The 19859-nt window shown below is 39.3% G+C and overlaps 2 protein-coding genes across 2 annotated transcripts in view; one reads left to right on the top strand and one right to left on the bottom strand.

Annotated features, from left to right (window-relative positions):
• The window catches only part of SMC1B (structural maintenance of chromosomes 1B), a 38972-nt gene extending 37943 nt beyond the window's left edge, over window positions 1-1029 (bottom strand). Inside the window, exon 1 of the mRNA XM_075112569.1 lies at window positions 623-1029. Coding sequence (XP_074968670.1) covers window positions 623-731 — 109 coding nt within the window. The 5' untranslated portion in view covers window positions 732-1029. The remainder of the gene's footprint in view (window positions 1-622) is intronic.
• RIBC2 (RIB43A domain with coiled-coils 2) lies at window positions 967-15360 on the top strand. The gene is made up of 7 exons (XM_075112553.1): window positions 967-1173; window positions 3845-3926; window positions 5456-5800; window positions 6481-6599; window positions 12005-12232; window positions 13750-13916; window positions 14886-15360. Exons 1-7 carry the CDS (start codon window positions 1057-1059, stop codon window positions 14965-14967), a joined length of 1140 nt encoding a protein of 379 aa, XP_074968654.1. The 5' UTR covers window positions 967-1056; the 3' UTR covers window positions 14968-15360.
• The last annotated feature ends 4499 nt before the right edge of the window (window positions 15361-19859 follow it).

The following is a 19859-nucleotide window of genomic DNA, read 5'->3' as shown; positions in this document are numbered from 1 at the left end:
AGCTATCATGTCTTCCCCACAGGTATACTCATGTGGTAAAGACCACAGACTCAAATCAAGAAGCAGCTTCCCTTGGCTACAGTTCACAACCCAGGTATTAAAGTAAAACCATCTTTACATGACCTTAGTAAAGCTGAGCTACAAACTGAAGCAGCAAAGGCAAGGCGTCCGGTTTGCAAACCACTTATTCTACAAGGGCTAGAAAGCAAAGACAACTAGAAATGAAAATTCCTTCAACCATCAACCACCCCACCTCTATCCTTCCATGCTGGAAAAATCTATGCTTTCAGTTTAAGAAGCAATGGCAGATAAGGAGCCTCCAAAACTTTGCTTGTGCTGCTTTCCACCCAGGCACATATCAAGAGATTTTATGCAGGCCCACAGGTCTTTATGTTCTCTCCACAAAGCCCTACAACTCCACTCCTCGATAGGCAAGCTATCACCATCCTCGGCCACTCAGTCCAGCCTTGCCGGTCCTACTCCAGGGCCTGCACCCCCACTGCTACTGTTTCCCCCTCATCAGGCCTGCACTGCTCACAGAAAAGACCTGGCAAAGACCCCCAAACCAGCGCCTCAATCCTGACAGCTAGAGAGGAGAAGCAGGCCCCCCCCAGCCTCCTACCTGATCCGTTGGGCCCAATGATGCAGTTGAACCTCATGAAGGGGCCGATAACCTGCTGCCCACGCCACGACTTGAAATCCTTCATCACCAGCAGCTTCAGGTAACCCATCCCCGCGGCAGTGGGCGAGGGGCAGCTGACACCCTTAGCCCACAAACTTCGCCCCTCGAGATTTAAATAATCAACGACTTTATTTTACTAGTTTGTTTTCCAGGGGGGGAGAAAACCCCCTCCGCCTGCCCTCGGCCCAGCCCCGGCACGTGACGACGCGCCTCAACGGCCGCCCGCGCGCCCGCCTCGTGCTCGCAGCCACGCCACGACGGCGCGCGTGGAGGGGGGCGGAGGAAAGGAGGAAGGGGCGGGGCTCCCGTTCCCATCGCGACCTCGTGTGTTGTGCTTCGCTGCTGGCGCGGCGGCCGGTTGCCGTCTCAGCGCCATGAGCTGGCTGGGGCTGCAGCGGGACCGGCGGGAGGCTGCCGCCCTGGAGTGGCGGCGGCAGCGGGAGCTGCAGCGGCAGAGCCGCATATTCAACGCGCGAGTCCGGACCATAGGGGTGAGGGCGCGGCCTGAGCGCTCGCTCCAAGGGCCGCGGCGCAGAGGGGAGGGATTGCGCCGTCCCTCTGCTCCGTATGTCCCGAGGAGACCCGTCTGAACCGGGGGCGACCCCTGGGGCTGGGCCTGAGCGGGGTAGCCGTACTGGCCCGGCCCGGCCCGGCCCGGGCGGGGAGGGCGGGGTCGGGCCGGCCCAATGGCTGCGGGCGGCGCGCGCCCCCTTAGCGCCTGGCGGCCGTGCGCGAGCGCGCCTGGTTCCAGGTATGGGGAAACGGAGAGAAGATGCTCTGTGGCGTCTTGTAAAGGGCTGAGGCTCTTGTATAAAGTTGCCGGGGAAAGCGAGTTGAAATTCTCTAGGTATCATCAAATGACTTAGTTCTGGCAGCTGCCGCCGGGGTGTGTGTGCGTGTTTCTGAGGGAGCGCGAGGGGGATTTGTGCTTCCCTGCTGTAGGGTTCGAGGGCAAGATGTCATTTTCCCTTAATAGGAAAAAAAGATGAAGCCCTGTGTTTCAGTGTCTCTGCAGGAGTTTAACTTGACGTAGTATGCTTTGCTTTGGGGTAAGCCAGAAGCCTGCCGAGTCAGCTCACACAATGTGGCATAAACAATTATGTGGTTTTTACCTCTGTTCTGCTGATGCTTCCTGCATCTGCCCGATTCTGACTAGAAGCTGCAATCTGTGAGAGATGCATTGTTGAAAGGGATCCTGCAGTTGGTCCCTATTTCGCATCAGGCAAAATATGACAGATCCATCGGGCCATATTTATGCATAAGGAATGAATCGATATGTCTCATTTTTCCTGGAGTGGACGTCCGAATGTGACACCCTTCAGACTGAGAAGACCTTTGGGGATGATAGCTTTGTCTAGAGTCATCTATGCATTTTGCAGTCACGAAATGGTTTTAGATTCTTTGCATGCGTTCTCTCTCACCAGTTTAGCTGAGTGGCTGTCTTTGACAAAATTAAAAAAAAAATCAAGGCGGTATTTGACTTAGACACCACAAATCCTGAAGCAGGGATTGAGTAGTTTAAAAATATGGAGATAATATACTGTCTGGAAAGCAGAATGGGAACTGAGACTTTAAGTTTTTTTTCTGGAGTATTACTAGTTTTATCATTACTTACTTTTATTATTACTGTGACTTCTATATCTGTTTTCTCATTTGACTAATGGAAAAGTAAGATACTGCTCTCTTCACTTACAGATTTAATAATATATCCTCAGAAAATCAGTAAGTTCCCCAAAGAGTTTAGATGAGTAGTCCAAATGAAAAATTACTTTCAATTTATATATGAACTGTTACGCATAAATACAAGTACATTAGAAATTAGTTGCTTTGAACAGTTCATAGTAGGGATTTATTATTTTAACGCTTAAAAGTTAAACCTGTAGCTTTATGTGACTGGGAGTGGTTTAGGGGTGTATTCCTGTCAAGTGAAAGCTGTTCAAATGGGAGAGAGCTGATAGCATGCCTGAATTTGCACACAAAAGTCAATACATCTACTTACCTGTATTATTGCCAGAAACTGCTAATGGAGTCATACTGAATTTCTCTCAACAGTGTTTCCTATAGTTACATTGTAAGCTTTGTTTCCCAAATGACTCCTCTAAATAAGTTGATACGTAATGCCCATGACACCGTTGGTTTTGGACAACAATACTGTGTAGAATTCTTTGTTTTCACCCTTGTTCACAGATTTACCTCTTTGCCTAATCACTATAGTCAGTAGTCCTTCACAGCATTAACAATGTGTGTTTTCAGCTGTGATTGGTTTAGGTCTTTCTGTGTTGATCTCAATAGTTTTTAAGCAAAGACTATCAAAATAGTTTACCAGGTTCTCGAAGAATTGTCATTGTTTTTTGATAAATCTTTTAAAGACATTAAGTGACTTGAACAGTTTAAAAAAACAAAAAGAAAAAGAAATAAAATCCAGGTTTCTGCCTATTAATTTGCCACCTTCTATCAACAAATATGGGACCCGATTCTTTTGCCTAAAATGTAGGTGGCTGCTACCATTTGAGGATATGGCTGAAGGTATTATGCCTTGCTCAGCTACTACTCTCCAGGGATATGAATATTATGTATTGTATCTGTCAGCTTATTGTAGATGTCTGCCTGTATCTCAGATGGCACCCAATACTGCATTTTGGCAACTACACAAATCCCACTCTCCACCAGATAAGACTGGAAATTTTTTTCCATTCCCCGTTATTTCTTCAATGTACTTTTAGTGAACCATCTATATTTTTTTCAAACCTGAACTATTACAACTTCCTGTCATCTTGACTGCCAAAGCATTTACCCGCTTTATAAATGAAAGCAGAACAACACGAAAAAGTAAAAATGCCAGCTATATGGGGAAAACATATTCTGTGTAATGCAGCTTAAAGTATTTCTATTTTATAGCTGTATGTATCATGTAAATGTGGTGTTTTGTTCTGATTTGGTGCAAGAATATACCTATCATTATTAAAATGATGCAAACAAACAAGAATATCGTTGTTCCTAGATTTTATATTACCTACATGAAATAGTGAGGTGTATATGCTCTGTTGGTAGTGGTTTTATATCTATTTTGTACAACTGTGAATCAATGTAGCTTGACAATGCCTGTTTATAATCATTCAAGCATAGTATCTCTTAAAGAGCTGCTTTCTTTCATTTTAATAGGTTGATAAAGATGCACTGGATACCCAGGTCAAGGATAGGAAAATTCAAGAAGCAGCTGAAAAGGCACGAAATGAAGAGCTTGGTATATTCATAGATACTATGATATTTCTGTGAAGAGTTAAATGCAATTTACCATCTACTTCCTGCTTTCTTTTTCCCTTCATGTATTTCAAACCACCATATTTATTTCCAAATGGAGCCTATCTCCTTGAATCTCGCTGTATAGCTTTAGCTATATAACTCTATCAATCAAGATATATATGTATCTAAGCACAATTGTAGCTTTTCTCTAAATTCAGACATACTATGTGTAGTCCTATTTATGTTCATACATTTGCATCGGTACAGTATGTGTTTTCCTTAGTATCTTAAGATTTATATTGACATGATTTAACTGGTATACATTTCATAATAGGCCAGAATTTTCAGTGTTTTCTTTCAATAAATGTTGACAAAGAACATTGTTCAGAGACCTGAAGATACGGGAGCATTTTTAAAAAACTTAATACTGTTCTTTTCAGAATAGAAGCAGCAAATTTGTTTGATTGCTTTCCTGTAGAGTAAGCCCATGTTCTGTCTGGGTGTTCTTCAATAGAAAATATAGATTCTATAGAATCCTCTATAGATAATTATTGCTAGAAGCACGAGTCCTGTACAACAGGGCTCTGACTAGGAGCCATTGCTGAGTCAGAACATGTAGCCATGGAAATATTTCAGCTGTGTCCTCTGACCTCAAAACCCTTTGTGGCCCTCTGTGTTTGGAATGCTTTCCTGTGGTACCATGTGAAAAGGTCTCACAGACTGAGCTCTCTAGCAGTTTCAAGAAGAGCTAGAATGGAGCTGCCAACTTCCATGCTGTGTTTCTACGGCTGCTTGTGATTTTCCTGGCAGAATACCTGTCAGACTCTGACTCCTAGGAAGCTGCCAGAAGCAATGTGTAGTCTGGCAACAGAGCAAATTATTTTTTTTTCCTATGAATTATATTTAAATGGTTAAAATGAGTAGTTTTGCGTGGGTTTTTTTTGTTGATTGTTTGGTTTTCTTTAAATCAATTACAGCATTTTGATTAAATGGGCAAGAGCTCTTAAGCTCTTCAAAAACTGTTATTACCAGCCAATTATTTTACTGCTATGATTAGAAAAATCATTGGAACTATGAAACAACTATGCATATTCCTTTCACTGGGAGCCCGATTTTTGTTTGTTTCTTACAACTGAAATACATTAAGTAGCTTAGTAACTGTAAGCTAAGAGTAAATGGGAAGAATTAGTATACATTACATTTCATGTGTTACTGCCAGTTTTAATCAAATGAAACCTCATAGTTCTAGAAGTATTTATTTTTGTCTTTGTTTTACATGCATATATTTCATTTTAATAGTAATGAGAGAATTGATACCTAAAAACTAGAAGTATTTTTTAAAGTAAATATTACTAACATTAGAGTGTTCGCTGGGCTGGTACTTATAGATCAAGTACTTTTTCCTGAAGTATAAAAGTTTAAAGACTTATTCTGTTTATTTCTCTTTAGGGTCTTTATCTTCCATCTCACATGTGCACTTCCATGATACGTGCACTTCTAAGAGTTGTTTTCGTGTTCATTTTTCTCTAGCTAATGAAATGAAGCAAAATGACAAGATCATGTGTATGTTAGAAGAACAACAGAAAAATGATATCAGAAACATAAATAAGGCTATCAGTGAATTTCAGAAGAATTTTCAGAAGCCAGAAACAAGACGTGAATTTGACCTGTCTGATCCACAAGCCCTAAAGAAGGATAGACCTGCTCGACTTTCAGACAGTGATCCTCGATGTACTGTATCTGGCTTGCAGAAGTTTATGGGTGAAGACTTAAACTATGATCAGAGGATGAAATTTCAAAAGGAGCAGTTAAGAGAGTGGTCTCTTCAGCAACAGAGAGAGTGGAAAAATGCATTAGCTGATCAAAAATTTGCAGGTAACAAAAGAAGATAATAAGGTTTTGATCTGCTTTTTCTGAAATTCTGATGTCTCTGACAAAAATATGATATAGCCTATTGTGTCAGTTGGATATAGCAGTATTTTAGTATAGTCAGTATTTATCTTTCAGAAATACTGCAGCAGCTTTTACTTCACAAGCTCTAATGTATTCAATATCTCACTTAAGAAATCTATATTTAATAGCATGTGATGACTGTAATATTACCTAAGTTTCATTTCTGTTTTATGCCTCAAATAAAGTATCAGAGCATTCTTAAAAACCATGTATGTTTTGCATGCTAGATGGTATATTTACTTCATCGAACCAAATTGTCTAATCTTTGCTGTTCTAGAGCAGGCAAAATAATACTGGTTTTACTTTTCTAGCTTGTCATGAAACATTTTTTCTGCAGTACTTAATATACTTTTTCATTTTAACTTTGTGTAACTGTTAAGACAAGATGGATTACATAATAAACTGATTTCATAAGTCACCTGAAATTCCAAGATGGAAAGCTTCAGTGGTAGGATTTGGCAATAGTTAATGTAATTAAGCTTACTGTATATGTAGCTCCTCTGTCTGCCTCTCTCCCTCTCCCCCCGTCTCTTATAGTGGCTTACTTATATGGCACATCATGTCCATGAATATCGACTAAATTTTATTTTAATCTAATTTAGATGATCTTTATGATAAGAATAGGATTGCACTTGACCAAAAGGCTATGGAGCAACAACGAAAAGAAGAAGAAAACAGGCGTGCTGTTTGTGCAGCTACTAAAGATTTCAATAGAAGCCAGGTAAATTAATATTGGGTTGGTTGGTTTTTAAAAGAAGCAGAGAGACAGAAGGAAAATAAGATGCACAAAATTACGATGAGTAATGACGTTTTCACAGAGGTTTCTCAGCAGCTAACTTCCAAGGTTGTTTCAGTAGCTGGAAGACAGAATTTATTTGCTTTGCCCTCTCCAAGGATCTAGCTATCCTCTAACTAGTTAGTTACCCTCTGTCAAAATTCTCCCTCCTGGTTCTCAGCTTGCTGACTAGAGGGCAGCAGCAACTCCCCAATCTCTCGCGATTTTTAGTCTGTAAACTGGGGTACAGCAAAAGCCTCCCATGCTTCCTATTGGTTTTATATCAGTGGTCAGATAATCTTAGCTGTGTCTGCTTGCTTTTCTTTTTGCCTGTGTGGAAACATTACTACCAGTAACTTTTTGTCTTACTGCTTACGTTGATTCCCCACAACCACAGTTTTTGGCACTTTGGCTGCTTCCTTGGTATTTGTGTCCATGTCTTTTGGTTGTTTACCATGCATGCTTTGGAACCTATTGAAACATGACATGAACCTTTCTCTGCCTGTCTTAGTACCATTATCTGTCATGCTCCAGTTCTTTATCTCACTGCACAGATTTCCCCCCGCCCCCCTCCATTCAGCTTATAAGTACAGCTGAAAGGGCTGCATGGACGCTATTAGTTTGGTTAAACTATATTTGGTGTGACTTAGCTTTAAATTTATTCAGTTACATCAAAATAACCTACATTAAAATTACCTTCATCAAGTATTTTATCTTTTGGCTTAGTATGTAAGTGTGCAAGTCTTTGTGTAAGTGTTGCTTGAGCCTTTCAGGGCACATTTGGCATATAATTTTGTTTATAAATAGCCCAGAGTGATTGAAAAGGCTTTTGCAGCTTGAAGTCATGGCTACTGAGCAGTATTTTATATGATTAACCACAGAAGTACTCTAAGTGGCTGGTGCACTTAGTTGTTGTCATACCAATTGATTCCATGTAAAAATTCCTCCAATTGTGACAGGGTTTGGGGATGGGGTGGGACGTTTGGGTGTGGTGTGGTGTTTAATGTTTGGGCATATGCATTCTACTCAACTGGTGTGCATATTAAATATATAAAAGAGACTTGCTCTTAGTTCCTTCTAACATAAGGGCATGATAATGGAGGTTGGGGCAACAGTCTCCTCTTAGTTTTTACTGTCCGTTGCTATTTTGTATAAATCGGAGTTATGGCTTGCAGCTCTTTTTCTTTCTTTCTGAGGTAGGTAGTTAAGCTTACCTTCTTCCCCACTCCCCAGACCATGATACTCTTCAGCATTTCCTTTTTTGGTGAATGATTGAGAAAAACTCTTCTTTTTCCTTGAAATGATGTGCTGGCACAGTTGCTGCTTTTCTTTATTAAACCTGCAAGCCAGAGGTTTCAGGATGCCAGGTCTTTCAGTGATGTTGCCTTTAAAAGAAAGCTATGTTACAGAGGTATTTTCTATACATCTTTTCCCAAGAGAGAAAGCCAAGGCATTCAGCCTGAGAATGAACTTCACAGAAGAAAGCTCCATATCTGACCTCAAATGTGTTGAACAGGAGTCTCCAGCAGTTTTAGCGTTCTGAATAACTGGGTTGAGAACCTTAACCTCTTGAGAGTACAGTCTCACACAGCACTTTGCGCTACACACATCTCCTTTACCTATTAGTGACTGCCACGAGAGGAGCTCCTTTTTCCCATTCCTTAAGTTTCATTAATTTCTTTTTTCTGCTGTGTCTCTTGCAGCGGATCTTATCATCATGAAGCTTCAGAATGTGTTAGGTAATTTCTCAAATCCAAAAGAAAATTAACTGTCTGGAATAAGTGACTGCTAGATCTGACTGGGAGGAGGGAATGCACAGTCTGAGGTGGCAGTAAAGGAAGGGAGAAAGCAAACCTACCCTTTCTAAGGCCATCCTCAGTTACTGTAGTTCAAGTAAAGTATAATACAGGAATGTGTCTTCAGAGAGGAAGAAATTTCCTAGAATTTGGCTTTGGATCAGTGATTGTCTCCATGGCTATCATCTGTAGTCCTTACTGTTGCCAATATCTTTAGGGAATGTAAAGAATACTTTTTTTTTTTTTAACCAAACTCCAACAAAAAACCAACATTAAAAACGAGCAAGTCGTGTACTATGGGAGAAACATGTTTTGGTCAGTCTGCTAGTCAATTAGTAAAGCATCCTGGCAGATGACTGAAGGCAGGGGATCTCAGTTCATCACGGCCTGCCTTCATTATAGGATTTGATGTTGCTGCCTCCATCACAGTGGTTCAGCTTCCTTCCCTTACCACAATACCGTTGCCAATGACTTTATTGCTGACAAGCTTATTACTAATGGTTAGTTTTGTTCTTCTGTAATTAGCAGGCAACGAATTGATATGTTTGGTACCATATTTCCCAGTGATGAAGGATCCTGTACTGTAAACCTTTTAAGTGTGTGTAGTGTCTAGAAAATTAATTCTATCCTTCCTCCAAGATTTTTCTCTTGCCTAGGTATGTGTTAACCAGAAAGACAAATATTGCTTTTGTTCTTGGCATAAGAGAAGACTTCTACTAGCTTATTCTGTCAGTTATTCCTGCTGAAATCATTCATACGTAAGTGGTAATCATTTTAATTTGGCAAGCCAGGTAACAGAAATGAAGGCTGCCCAGAGTCCTGACTAGAATATATATTTTTCATGTCTGTGTGATTCCATAGCAGAATCTTACTGTTGCAGAAAGAGATTCCTTACTAAGGATAATAATGCTTGGGAATGCCCAATTTAGCAGTACAGTGATAGATACACCCATTGTGTTCTTAAAATCAGAAAGAAAGAGTCTTCTTGCTTTATATAGCACAGGACTTGAATACTTTCCAACACTCTTTTAGATAATGCTAAGAAAATGAGAGCATGTGATTACAGAGGACCTCTCATTTAATGTCTTCATATATATAGATTTGTTAACAATCTTATAGATCTTATGTCCTCAGAATTTATTCCTGCGCATACCACAACAGCTTGGTAGCTTTCCTGATTATGTTATCATTGACATTTGATGGCATTACTCTGGTTCCTTATTCATTCAATGTTATGCCGTTAAGAGCCAGCAGCCACTTCAGAGAAACAGCTTTTCAGGCTTTGAGTAAATTATGTATTCATATGAACTGTGGAGCCTGTCTTTCACCTAAAAGGAAATATTTGAGTGCCTAAATGTAGAAGAATAGTAACTTTTTACCATTCTATGAAGTGTGCTGTGCAAATACCTTTTATCACTTACATGATATTCTTGATATTCAACGTCTAGTTTTTATCTTCCAGTTGTTCCGCTTACTGATTTTCAACTTCACCTTATAAGCCACAGACTATTTTACCAGCTATGACTTTCTTGATGCATAACCCTTCATTCTTCTTTCGTCCTCATCTACTTTCACTGGTTGGCACACACGCATTTAGAGCTACTAATCAGGAAGAAAAGTACAGAGCTGTTCTATTTAACTTGTAAAGTGAATATCCTCAAGCCAGTGATTTTTGAACAGAGCATAAGACAATGTTGGACAAACCAGAGAGATGGGTATCCACTGGTCTGTTGCAGTCTAGATACATGTGTACAGCTAGATATGCAAGAGACAGGTCTGACAACCTGTGCTCTTTGTGCCCTTGCAAGAAGGAGATTCCCTGTCCTCTGTCCAGATCAAAACCAGCACTGTGTGTTGCTCCACACGGTTTAGTTTGTATATTACAGAAAAATGAGACAGGATTAGAAATGGGTGATGCATAGTATTATCATTCTACTTTGAATTAATTTACTTTGTCTAATTCTTCTTTGGAAGGTAATTACTTTAAAGTAAAATCATCATATTTGCTTTCTGGAATTTTGGAAGGGGAAAATTTCCTCTGAATGGGAGACTATGACCTTATAGTGGACATTAGAATCAGTGATTTCCATAGGAAATCACAGAATCACAGAATGGTAGGGGTTGGAAGGGACCTCTGGAGATCACCTTGTTCAGCCCCCCTGCTTCAGCAGGGACACCTAGAGCAGGGGGCACAGGATGGCGTCCAGGTGGGTTTTGAATGTCTCCAGGGAAGGAGACTCCACAACCTCTCTGGGCAGCCTGTGCCACTGCTGTCACCCTGACAGTAAAGAAGTTTTTTCTCATGTTTAGCTAGAGCTTCCTGTGTTCCAGCTTGTGCCCATTGCCCCTTGTCCTGTCATTGGGCACCACTGAAAAGAGCCTAGTCCCATCGTCCTGACACCCTCCCTTTAGAATTTATAGGTATTGGTGAAATCCCCCCTCAATCTTCTCTTGTACAGGCTGAACAAACCCAGGTCTCTCAGCCTATCCTCATAAGGGAGATGCTCCGGCCCCCTGATCATGTTGGTAGCTCTCTGCTGGATTTGCTCAAGCAGTTTCACATCCTTCTTACACTGGGGGGCCCAAAACTGGACTCACTACTCCAAATGCAGTCTCACCTGGGCAGAGTAGAGGGGAAGGATAACCTCCCTTGATCGGCTGGCCGCACTCCTTTTTATGCAGCCCAGGATATTGTTGGCCTTCTTGGCCACAAGGGCACACTGCTGGCTCATGGTCAACTTGTTGTCCACCAGAATTCCCAGGTCTGTCTCAGCAGAGCCTCTTTCCAGTAGTTCAGCCCGCAGCCTGTACTGGTGGATGGGGTTGGTCCTCCTCAGGTGCAGGACCTTGCACTTGCTCCTGTTGAATTTCACGAGGTTCCCCTCAGCCCAGCTCTCCAGCCTGTCCAGGTCTTGCTGGATGGCAGCACAGCCTTCTGGTGTATCAGCCACTCCTCCCAGCTTGGTATTATCAGCAAACTTGCTGAGGTTCCACTCTGTCCCATCATCCAAGTCATTGCATATTATGATTTCTGATACTACAGATATATTCACATAATATGATTCAAGTTTCCATTTTGTATTAGCAAAGGGAACAGATTTAAGGCTGAATTTTCAGGCTTCACATAGGCATCTCCTGTTCATTTGTTTGTTTTGAGTGCTTAACCACACTCTCCACATGGATTTCATATGTAATGTATGTAAAGGCTAGTGATTCCAGATTGTAAATTTTTACTGTAAATTTGTGCCATATTGTGTCTGGCCTCCAAATATCAACTGGTATTTGCTTGTGGATAGATGTGAAATTATTTTTCATTTAATTCTGGCTTCTCTCATGAAAAAAAATTATTTTTCCCCAAATTACTTGCTGTGTGTGATATGAGAACATTGAAGAAATGAGAACATAAGACCATGATCATAGTATACATATGTGATGCTGTTGAAAACTGTATGCAAGCTGGAAAGAAACCTTTGATTGTGTGCTAAATTTGTTGCATCCCCTAGTTAATATTTTGTCTTGGAAAAAGTATCAGTTCTCTCCTTTCACTGAATTTAGGCTGCTGAACTGGCTGACAGAAAGAAGTTGGAAAAGCGTCGAAAAATGAAAGATGACATGGATGAAATTTCCAGCCTCCTTCAAGGAGACTTACTTTCTGAAAACCCTGAACAAGCAGTCAGTTCCTTTGGTAGACATCGTGTGATCACAGATCGATGGAAGGGAATGAGTCAGGATCAGCTCATGGCAATCCGGTACTCTCAACAGCAACAAGTTCTGGAGAAACTGGTATTTAAGCTTAAATGCACATTCTGTATTCCTGGTTGTAATAATATTATAGACAGTGTTTGCTGAAGAAAATATTGTTTACCCTGCGTGTCCCATTATAAGACTGTGTTTTCCATTGATCTGAATTTTACCCAAACGTTAGTCAGTCAAACTGAACACTGTCACTGAAGCAGCTGGGAAATGTCATGGAGCATCAGGAGCGGGCCAGAGCCCTGGAGTTGGGCTGTGAGGACTGTTGCTGTGGGGCCCAGGGCCAAGAGGCTTGGGGGATCTGGGGCATGGTCCATGACGGCCCAGCTGAGGACCAACCTCCTGCATACCCCAAGAGCCAGGCTTCATGATGCAATTTAGGACTGAAATGCATGAGCTTGAGCAAGACAAATAGAGCAGGCCCAGTGATCCTGCTTATGCATATTTCGTAGTCCTAAAAGTTCATTAATGCAACGGAATTTCCTTTCTACCGTCCCACACAACTATAAGCCATGCTCTGGGATAGAATTACAGAGGGAAAACTAAATATTGATAATAATTGCTGCTCTAAAGACAGATGGAAACAGGCAGTCAAAATGAAGAAGTCTGCCCTTTGTAGGCAGTCACAAGTGTACAGGCCTAGGTCTTGTGAAGTAGGAAGCTACTTAAGTAATTCAGTACAGAGGCTGGATTCTTAACAGCTAATGAATAGCTTTTCAATTTTATTTTTAATCCCTGCAATACCATATGCTACACCATGTCTTATCTACTGCTGTTATTACAGCTGAAGATAGAATTGTCATTTTCCTGGCTCTCCTATGACCCTAAAGTGAACCCATTCAGGTAGTTAAGCTGGCAGAAAATTAGTCCCACCAAGAAAAGTGAGCTTTTTGCAGGCCTGGTTTCTTGAATCGGTTCAATGTGACATCAGATGAGAAGTGAGGAAGTGGTAGTATAGCAGAGGCAGAGGAAAAACCAATTTGGGTCTACTCATCTAGTGTTGGCAGCTCAGTTATTACGCTGAGTTAGCTGTATTGTAAGCCATACTGATGACTACTAACTTCTGACCTCAGCAAGTTCCAACTCTTGCTAACAAGAACTTAAAAAAAACCAAAAACAAACAACAAAAGAAACAAACGAAACACCCCACCCCAACCCCAAAACAAAAAAAAAAACCACAACCCCTGTTTTTTTTTGCGCTGGGTTTTTACAGAGACCTAATATGTCAGAAAGAAATAGTAATCTACTGATGAACTTACATCTGCCAGGCAGCAGATCTGAATTTTTTTACCTTGTGCAGAGGTAGGAGTCTGTCTCGCTCCCTGGAAAAGGACAGCTTTCTCATCTGCAGTATCTTACTTCTGCCTAATGCATGGGCTCCTATCCATGCATTGGAAGTGCTCGCTTTTTCTCCCTATTTCAAATGCTACTCCTAGTGTTCAGTAGAGGCAAGCAGGTTTGTTTGTATGAATTTGCCATTCAGACTTTACATATACAGTTTCATCTTTGAACAAAGAGAAAATGAAGCATTTTTTTCACTCTTGTAGAGACTAAAAGAGGAAGAACGCCGAAGAGATGCTGAATGGGACAGGCAAACTATACAGGCTGCAAGAGCGCAGCTGGTTTTAGAGCGGCATCAACAACGACAGAATCGGGAACGCCGCCGAGCTTTAGATAGCATAAATGCAGAGCTGTCTCAGGAGCAGAAATCAAAGCAAGTACCAAAAGAGTTTTCTTCTTTTCAAATGAAGCTCTTTACCATAAACACAATAGCTTGGCTTTCAAAGAGCTTTTATGTTACTTGTATTATTTGTTACTTCTTTAATACACTTGTTACCAGTTTATATTTTTAAAAAGCCAACAATTCAGCTTAAGTGTTTTCAGTATTCAGTACTGTTTAAATAATCTTCAAAGACTAGGTAATGAGTGTTACTGACTTATATGTATGGATTACTAGCTGCAATTCCACTGACAACAGACAGTTTATATAGATAGCAAAATAGAGAATAAATACAATTAACTATGCAGAAAATTATATTATCAGGTGTAAAACTGATATGTATGTGTTTCTTAAATTTACCTTAGTTTTCTGAAACAAAAAAGGATGGGTATCCACTGACTTCAGCAGAAGTGCCAGTTTCTGATAGCTCAGGGTTAAACTAATGGCACAAATGGACCTTTTCCATTATGGCTGACAAAACTAGATGATTCTTTAGCTAACCACTGGACGTGTCGTGGTAGATGGGTCTTGTGTCTGCTGTAACGGGAAAGGAGGAAGATAATGAAGAATATATTAAGAAAAAAAATCAAACCAAGTGATTTGGTGTTCTAGTATTCTAGTATTTTTTCCTTCTTTTTTTCATCATGCATACATACATAGATTTTGCAAAAGAATTTCCAGTACCTGATACGTTCCTATTATGAAAAAAAATATTTGGAATTGTGTTAATTTAGTTTTTCACTGTGAGATTTTTGGAAGGTTATTTAAGGATGAAAAAGTTTGCTATACTGAGACATGGCATACATTTTCCAGAAAAAGATCTAGTTATATTTAATTCCATTTTTAATATTTCTGAATCTTACATGTATGAGTGTTTATTCCTTACATCATATTTAGGTTACTTCTATATTATAATGAGAAAACATTTACAAATGTGTTTTTTTTCTTTTTTTTAATTGCTAGGAATGTTTATCTTAAAGAAGAAGCATATTCAAATTTTCCAACAGGCCAGTATTATGCACAGTTTAACACAACCAGCCGATGACATTCTGGATACATCAACCTGAAATATACAGAAGTATGTAGACATAATAAAATTTTTAATTGAGTAATCCCATGTTTTATTATTTTTATCTGTTCCCTACCCTGTTCAAACAGTGCACTCAAACTAAAGGACAGTCTGCTAGGCCACATCTGTGCTAAAAGGAAGAAAACATTGTAATAATTTTTAAATTTGATTGCTTTTCTAAAAAGTGCTAGTGGATTCAGTAGTAGGTTGTTTGACTATTGTGTCTCAGGCTTAACTGTAATATTTACGTTATCTGTGCCTTTAAAAATATATTTCTGTAAAGGAATCACAATTTAAAATGTAATGCTACTTAATGCAACTTGGTCAGAGGGGAACGCTGCCCGAGGTAGATCACAGGTAGTGCACACTTAGCAGATTCTATAGGAGGGAAGAAGCATGACCTAGGCAGAAAGTTTTCTGTTTGGTTTTCGGGGGTGGGTTTTTCTGGGTTTTTGGTTGGTGTGGGTTTTTTGTTGTTGTTTTTTAAGCAAAATAAGCAGGACACAAAAGCAAGCGAAGAGGAAGAAATGGACAAGTTGGTTCAGAAATATTTCCTGAATAGTAGGAATAAGAACAGAAGATATGGATATTTACCGAGGTGATTATAGCAATGAGTCCTGACAGGGAAATGGAATGTGTGTTAGTGGAGAAAAATATGGAGGAAAGTATTGCTACATATGCTGCCAGTCATTAGAAATAATGGAGAAAATTTAAGGGCAGTGTGCTTCTGAAGAAGGGTGTAGGAAGAGTTTACAGGTGTGATGGAAGTGGGGGGGGGAAGCAGGCATGCACCAAACAAAATCAAGGAGAAGAATGTCAGCTTGTGTAGGGTAATTCAGGGAAACAGTTCACTTCATGTCCTTACGGTTACAGAATTGACTTAGCAATGGAAGAGCCAGTCAATATTTGAAAACTGGGCAAGTGAAACACATGAGAAAGAAATACAGAGAAGCAGTGTAAGAAGCTAACGCACAAGAGAAATGGATGATTGAGATATCCAGAAAATGAAATCCAGAAGGGAAAAGACGGCATACAAAGGACTGGAAAAAGGGTTAGAAGACTGGAAAGGAAATGTTTTAGTTAACTTACTTACTGTAAGTTAAAACATTGTAAATTTAAAACATTTACTGAAATGTAAAACAGAAGAATGAGAGAGATGTGACCAGAGATTCAGCTAAACATCCAAGACATCTAAGAGATTGTGAACCCTTAATAAAAATAGAGGCCATTTATGAGAATAGATCTTGAAATAAGCATGTGTAGCTTGCCAGAATCTGGGGTGGAAACTTGGGGTAAAAACATCCTGATGATATTGACATGGAGTCTTCTGACTGTTCTTTGTATTAGGATAAGTGATGACTTCAAATTCTAATGGAACGGGTTGAAGATGACTGCACCAAACTAAGTAGGACAGACAGTTAAAGAAACTGGGGCTGAGGTGAACTCTAATGAGTTATTCTCATCTTTGTGAAAATAATGAAGAATGCATGGTTCTCAAGATAGCTGCTATTAGGAGAATTTTGAGATGTTTGAAGGAAGCATTCCTTGAAAGGGGACTATCCAAACAGGTCTGTTTGCATTCCTTGGAAGGGGACTCTTTTCAAACAGGTCTGTTTGCTCAGCTGAGATAGTGGTCCTGTGGGATCAGGCTGATATGACTAACTACCATTTTGAACCAGGTAATAACAACAGAAGTTTGGAAAAGACCATCATGTTAATTGCTCTAGATGAGGAGGAAGAAGAGAATCGAGTATGTAGAATATAAAAATCGGTAAAGTGTCTTGGGACAGGATAGATAACTCATAGCAAAAAGATATGTCTCAGTTTTAGTATATTAATACAACTGGAACTAATTGCGGTATGGATAGAAACTAGGTAGAAAAGCAGTATAGCTGGAAAACAAGAACTGAAGAATGTGCTATTCAGAAAAGCTGGAAGATGAAGCTGAGAGAGGATCACACTTGCACCATTAATGATGAGCTGGACTACAGAGAAGTAAGAAAGCATGGTATTCAAGAGATTCTAATGTGATAGCACTTGAAGATTCATTTCTCAGAGTGGGATTCACGCATGGCTGGATGTCTTTGTAGTGTTACCAAATACTATATTAAATTGACAATCTCAAGCGTGCAGGTACTTGTCTTAGAATAGAAAGACCATCAAATGGGGTGGGAGGATAAAACAATAGGCTACCTATAGTAGTTTTCATTTAAATAAAGTTGGTTTTGATTTGTGTTGAGTATCTCAGGCTCTGACTTTGTTTCTTTTATTTTTTAACTAAAGGTTTAGCTATGTGACAGACAAATGAATAAAGAAAGTGTTGAAAATTTCATGAAGTTGGTTTCATTTGTCCAACTCATTTGAGTAGGTGTTTACAGACTTTGTGGTAGCTGTACAGTTTAACTAAAATACGCTGGATATAGATGACATTTGAGCTTCCTTAAGGAAGGACTATGTGACTAAAGCCTTTTTGTATTTGCCTACTCACTTGCTTGAAAATTTTTTTATATTAAGTTACAAAAAGGATAGTTTTCTCAATTATACTACAAATAAGCCTTTATGTAGAAATTAAATAAGACGACACTGATAATTCAATAATTGGGTAGCATCAGGCATCACTAAATTCCCTGGAAAACTTTCAGCATCATCAGTCATATTTGCAAGAACAGCCATGCTACATTCTACCTGTTGTTTCAGGATACAAAAATTGAAATTTATTGTAGATCTTAAAAAAGAAGCACAGTCAAACTGTAGGGAACATTCTTAATGTAATGTGAAAAAGGTCTGATTAATTGTTATTTTAAACTAACTTTGTTTATTTTTCACTGAAACAAGCCATGTTTTCATCTCAACCGAGCAGGTGATAATAAAGGGTTTAGGCACAGGAACTTCTTCAACCTGTATGGCTACATAACAAACAAGATGTGGGCTGGTATCTTCAGCTTTTGAAATGTCACTCAACTTTTATTGCCGAGTATGGAAATAAGCAGACACGTTTTTACTAAAAGGCCATTAACTGATTATAGGTGCTGTTTGAAAATGTTGGATTCCATTACTGAGGTCATTCTCTCTTTGTGATGTTTGTAGATATTTCTAATAAATACAGCAGTGAAAAAGACAGTATCTTCTGTATGAGGATCTGGACAGCTAATTGGAATAACTACAAAGCACAGCTGTTGGAAGTAGAAGGCTAACAACTACCTCTTTATTTAAAAAATATTTATCTTCAAAATTTAAAAAAAAATTTTCAAAAAACTGTGAGCACTGCATAAAAATTCCTAACACTCATCAGTTCCTATTACTGTTATAAACAATTAGCCAAATCAATTAGATGCAGGTACTACAGAATTGTCTACGTGTTAAATGGTCTTCATGGACAATCACTGACGTTATTTGGGTAAGATGTACATGCTAGGATCTGGTTTCAGGATGGAAAATGATGATCAGTACCTATCATGTTTAAATTTGTGTTTTAAATTTTTAAAATTTTACTTGTATCACAGTTTTCTGCACTACTGATACTTACTTTGGGTTAATAGTCTGCGGACAGGTATGTACTTAAACCTTAAAAGAGAAGTTACCACGCTTCAACTGAGTCCAGTATTCTGCTTCTCTTTGAGATATTTTATACTCGTATTTTTAACAATTCCATACAGTGTATGCATGAAAGCTTTTCACTTATTCCTAGAACTGTTGAATAGTAAGTAATTTCATATTAGAGGCATTTTTATATTAAGCTACATTTCTTTGAATGTTGTATATTATGTGATAGCTGACTTTTATTTCTTCCTCTGAAGAGGCTAGCATGAAATTGGTCTTTTTATAGAGACATTAAAAAAATAAAAGGTTGTAATACTATTGAATTCATAGATGTTAATGACAGCAAAATCTGCCCATCTGATACTCCCAAGGCTAATGATTATTCCCTGCCTGGCCTATTCATTCTCTCATCTGTTTTATTTTAATGTTGCTGTATACTTCCTGAGTTACATCTGGGACATCCTTTTAACAATAGTTACTTGCTTTTCATTTTCAAAGTTCATACTTCTATAACATCGTGTCTTAAATGTTGACAGTATTATTTCCACACTGAAAAGGCAAGTATTAACTTTCTTGAGCAGGTCACTGCCTATATCTCATAGTATAATTTCACTCATATAATTGTATTTGCTTTTAGTTTTGCTGTAAGCAAGATTCATGTATCAAAAAAGAAGATTTGATCTACAGATGAACATAAACAGCCAGGTAAAGGGGTGAAGAGTGAATGGGGTATCTCAACAGATTTACATACACCTTAGAAAAATACAAGTCCATGATGCTGTTGAGGAGGATAATGGTGATTACTTTCATGGAAAGAAAACTCAAAATTACTCTGGCTGTTGTAGATGCCATCAGTGTATGTTAAGTGACCTTGCTCCCTGCTGTGGGGCATTTCTCCATCCTAAATCTGGAGCAGAGCTCTGATCCAAGGAAATTCTTAGTTAGTGTAAGAGATTCTCATGGCAATCAGTTGTTTTGGATATGTTTCTAGTTCTTCAGTGTTTAAATGGGATTGGAATAAATCTTTCTGTGTTTCACTGGAACAGGAACTAGCTAAATTACATGCGTAAATGAGATGTATTTTTCAGTGTATCTCGCTATTTGTGACATAGTGCAAAGTCCATAGTTAAGTCTTTGAAATGGTGTGAGCAAATGAGTGTGAAATTTTGTGTATTGTTACCCTTCTTCCATTCCTTTCTCTAAAGGAGGACTAAGAAGTGTGACAGATTATGTATCCAACTAAGTCATTGTCCTCTCTTTGATGGATGAATGTTAGCTTCCAGCAAACTGTCTCAGTGTCTTCCAGAGCTACAGGCAGTTGTTATTAC

Source organism: Phalacrocorax aristotelis, chromosome 1 (assembly GCF_949628215.1).
Source record: "Phalacrocorax aristotelis chromosome 1, bGulAri2.1, whole genome shotgun sequence".
NCBI classification, from domain to species: domain Eukaryota; kingdom Metazoa; phylum Chordata; class Aves; order Suliformes; family Phalacrocoracidae; genus Phalacrocorax; species Phalacrocorax aristotelis.
The sequence above is the reverse complement of the archived record's forward strand: the minus strand, read 5'-3'. Positions and strand labels throughout refer to the sequence as shown.

Coding starts and splice junctions, on each gene's coding strand:
- RIBC2 (XM_075112553.1), top strand. CDS start 1,057: ATGAGCTGGCTGGGGCTGCAGCGGGACCGGCGGGAGGCTGCCGCCCTG. Junction 1,174..3,844: donor CGCGAGTCCGGACCATAGGG/GTGAGGGCGCGG, acceptor TCATTTTAATAG/GTTGATAAAGATGCACTGGA. Junction 12,233..13,749: donor AACAAGTTCTGGAGAAACTG/GTATTTAAGCTT, acceptor TCACTCTTGTAG/AGACTAAAAGAGGAAGAACG.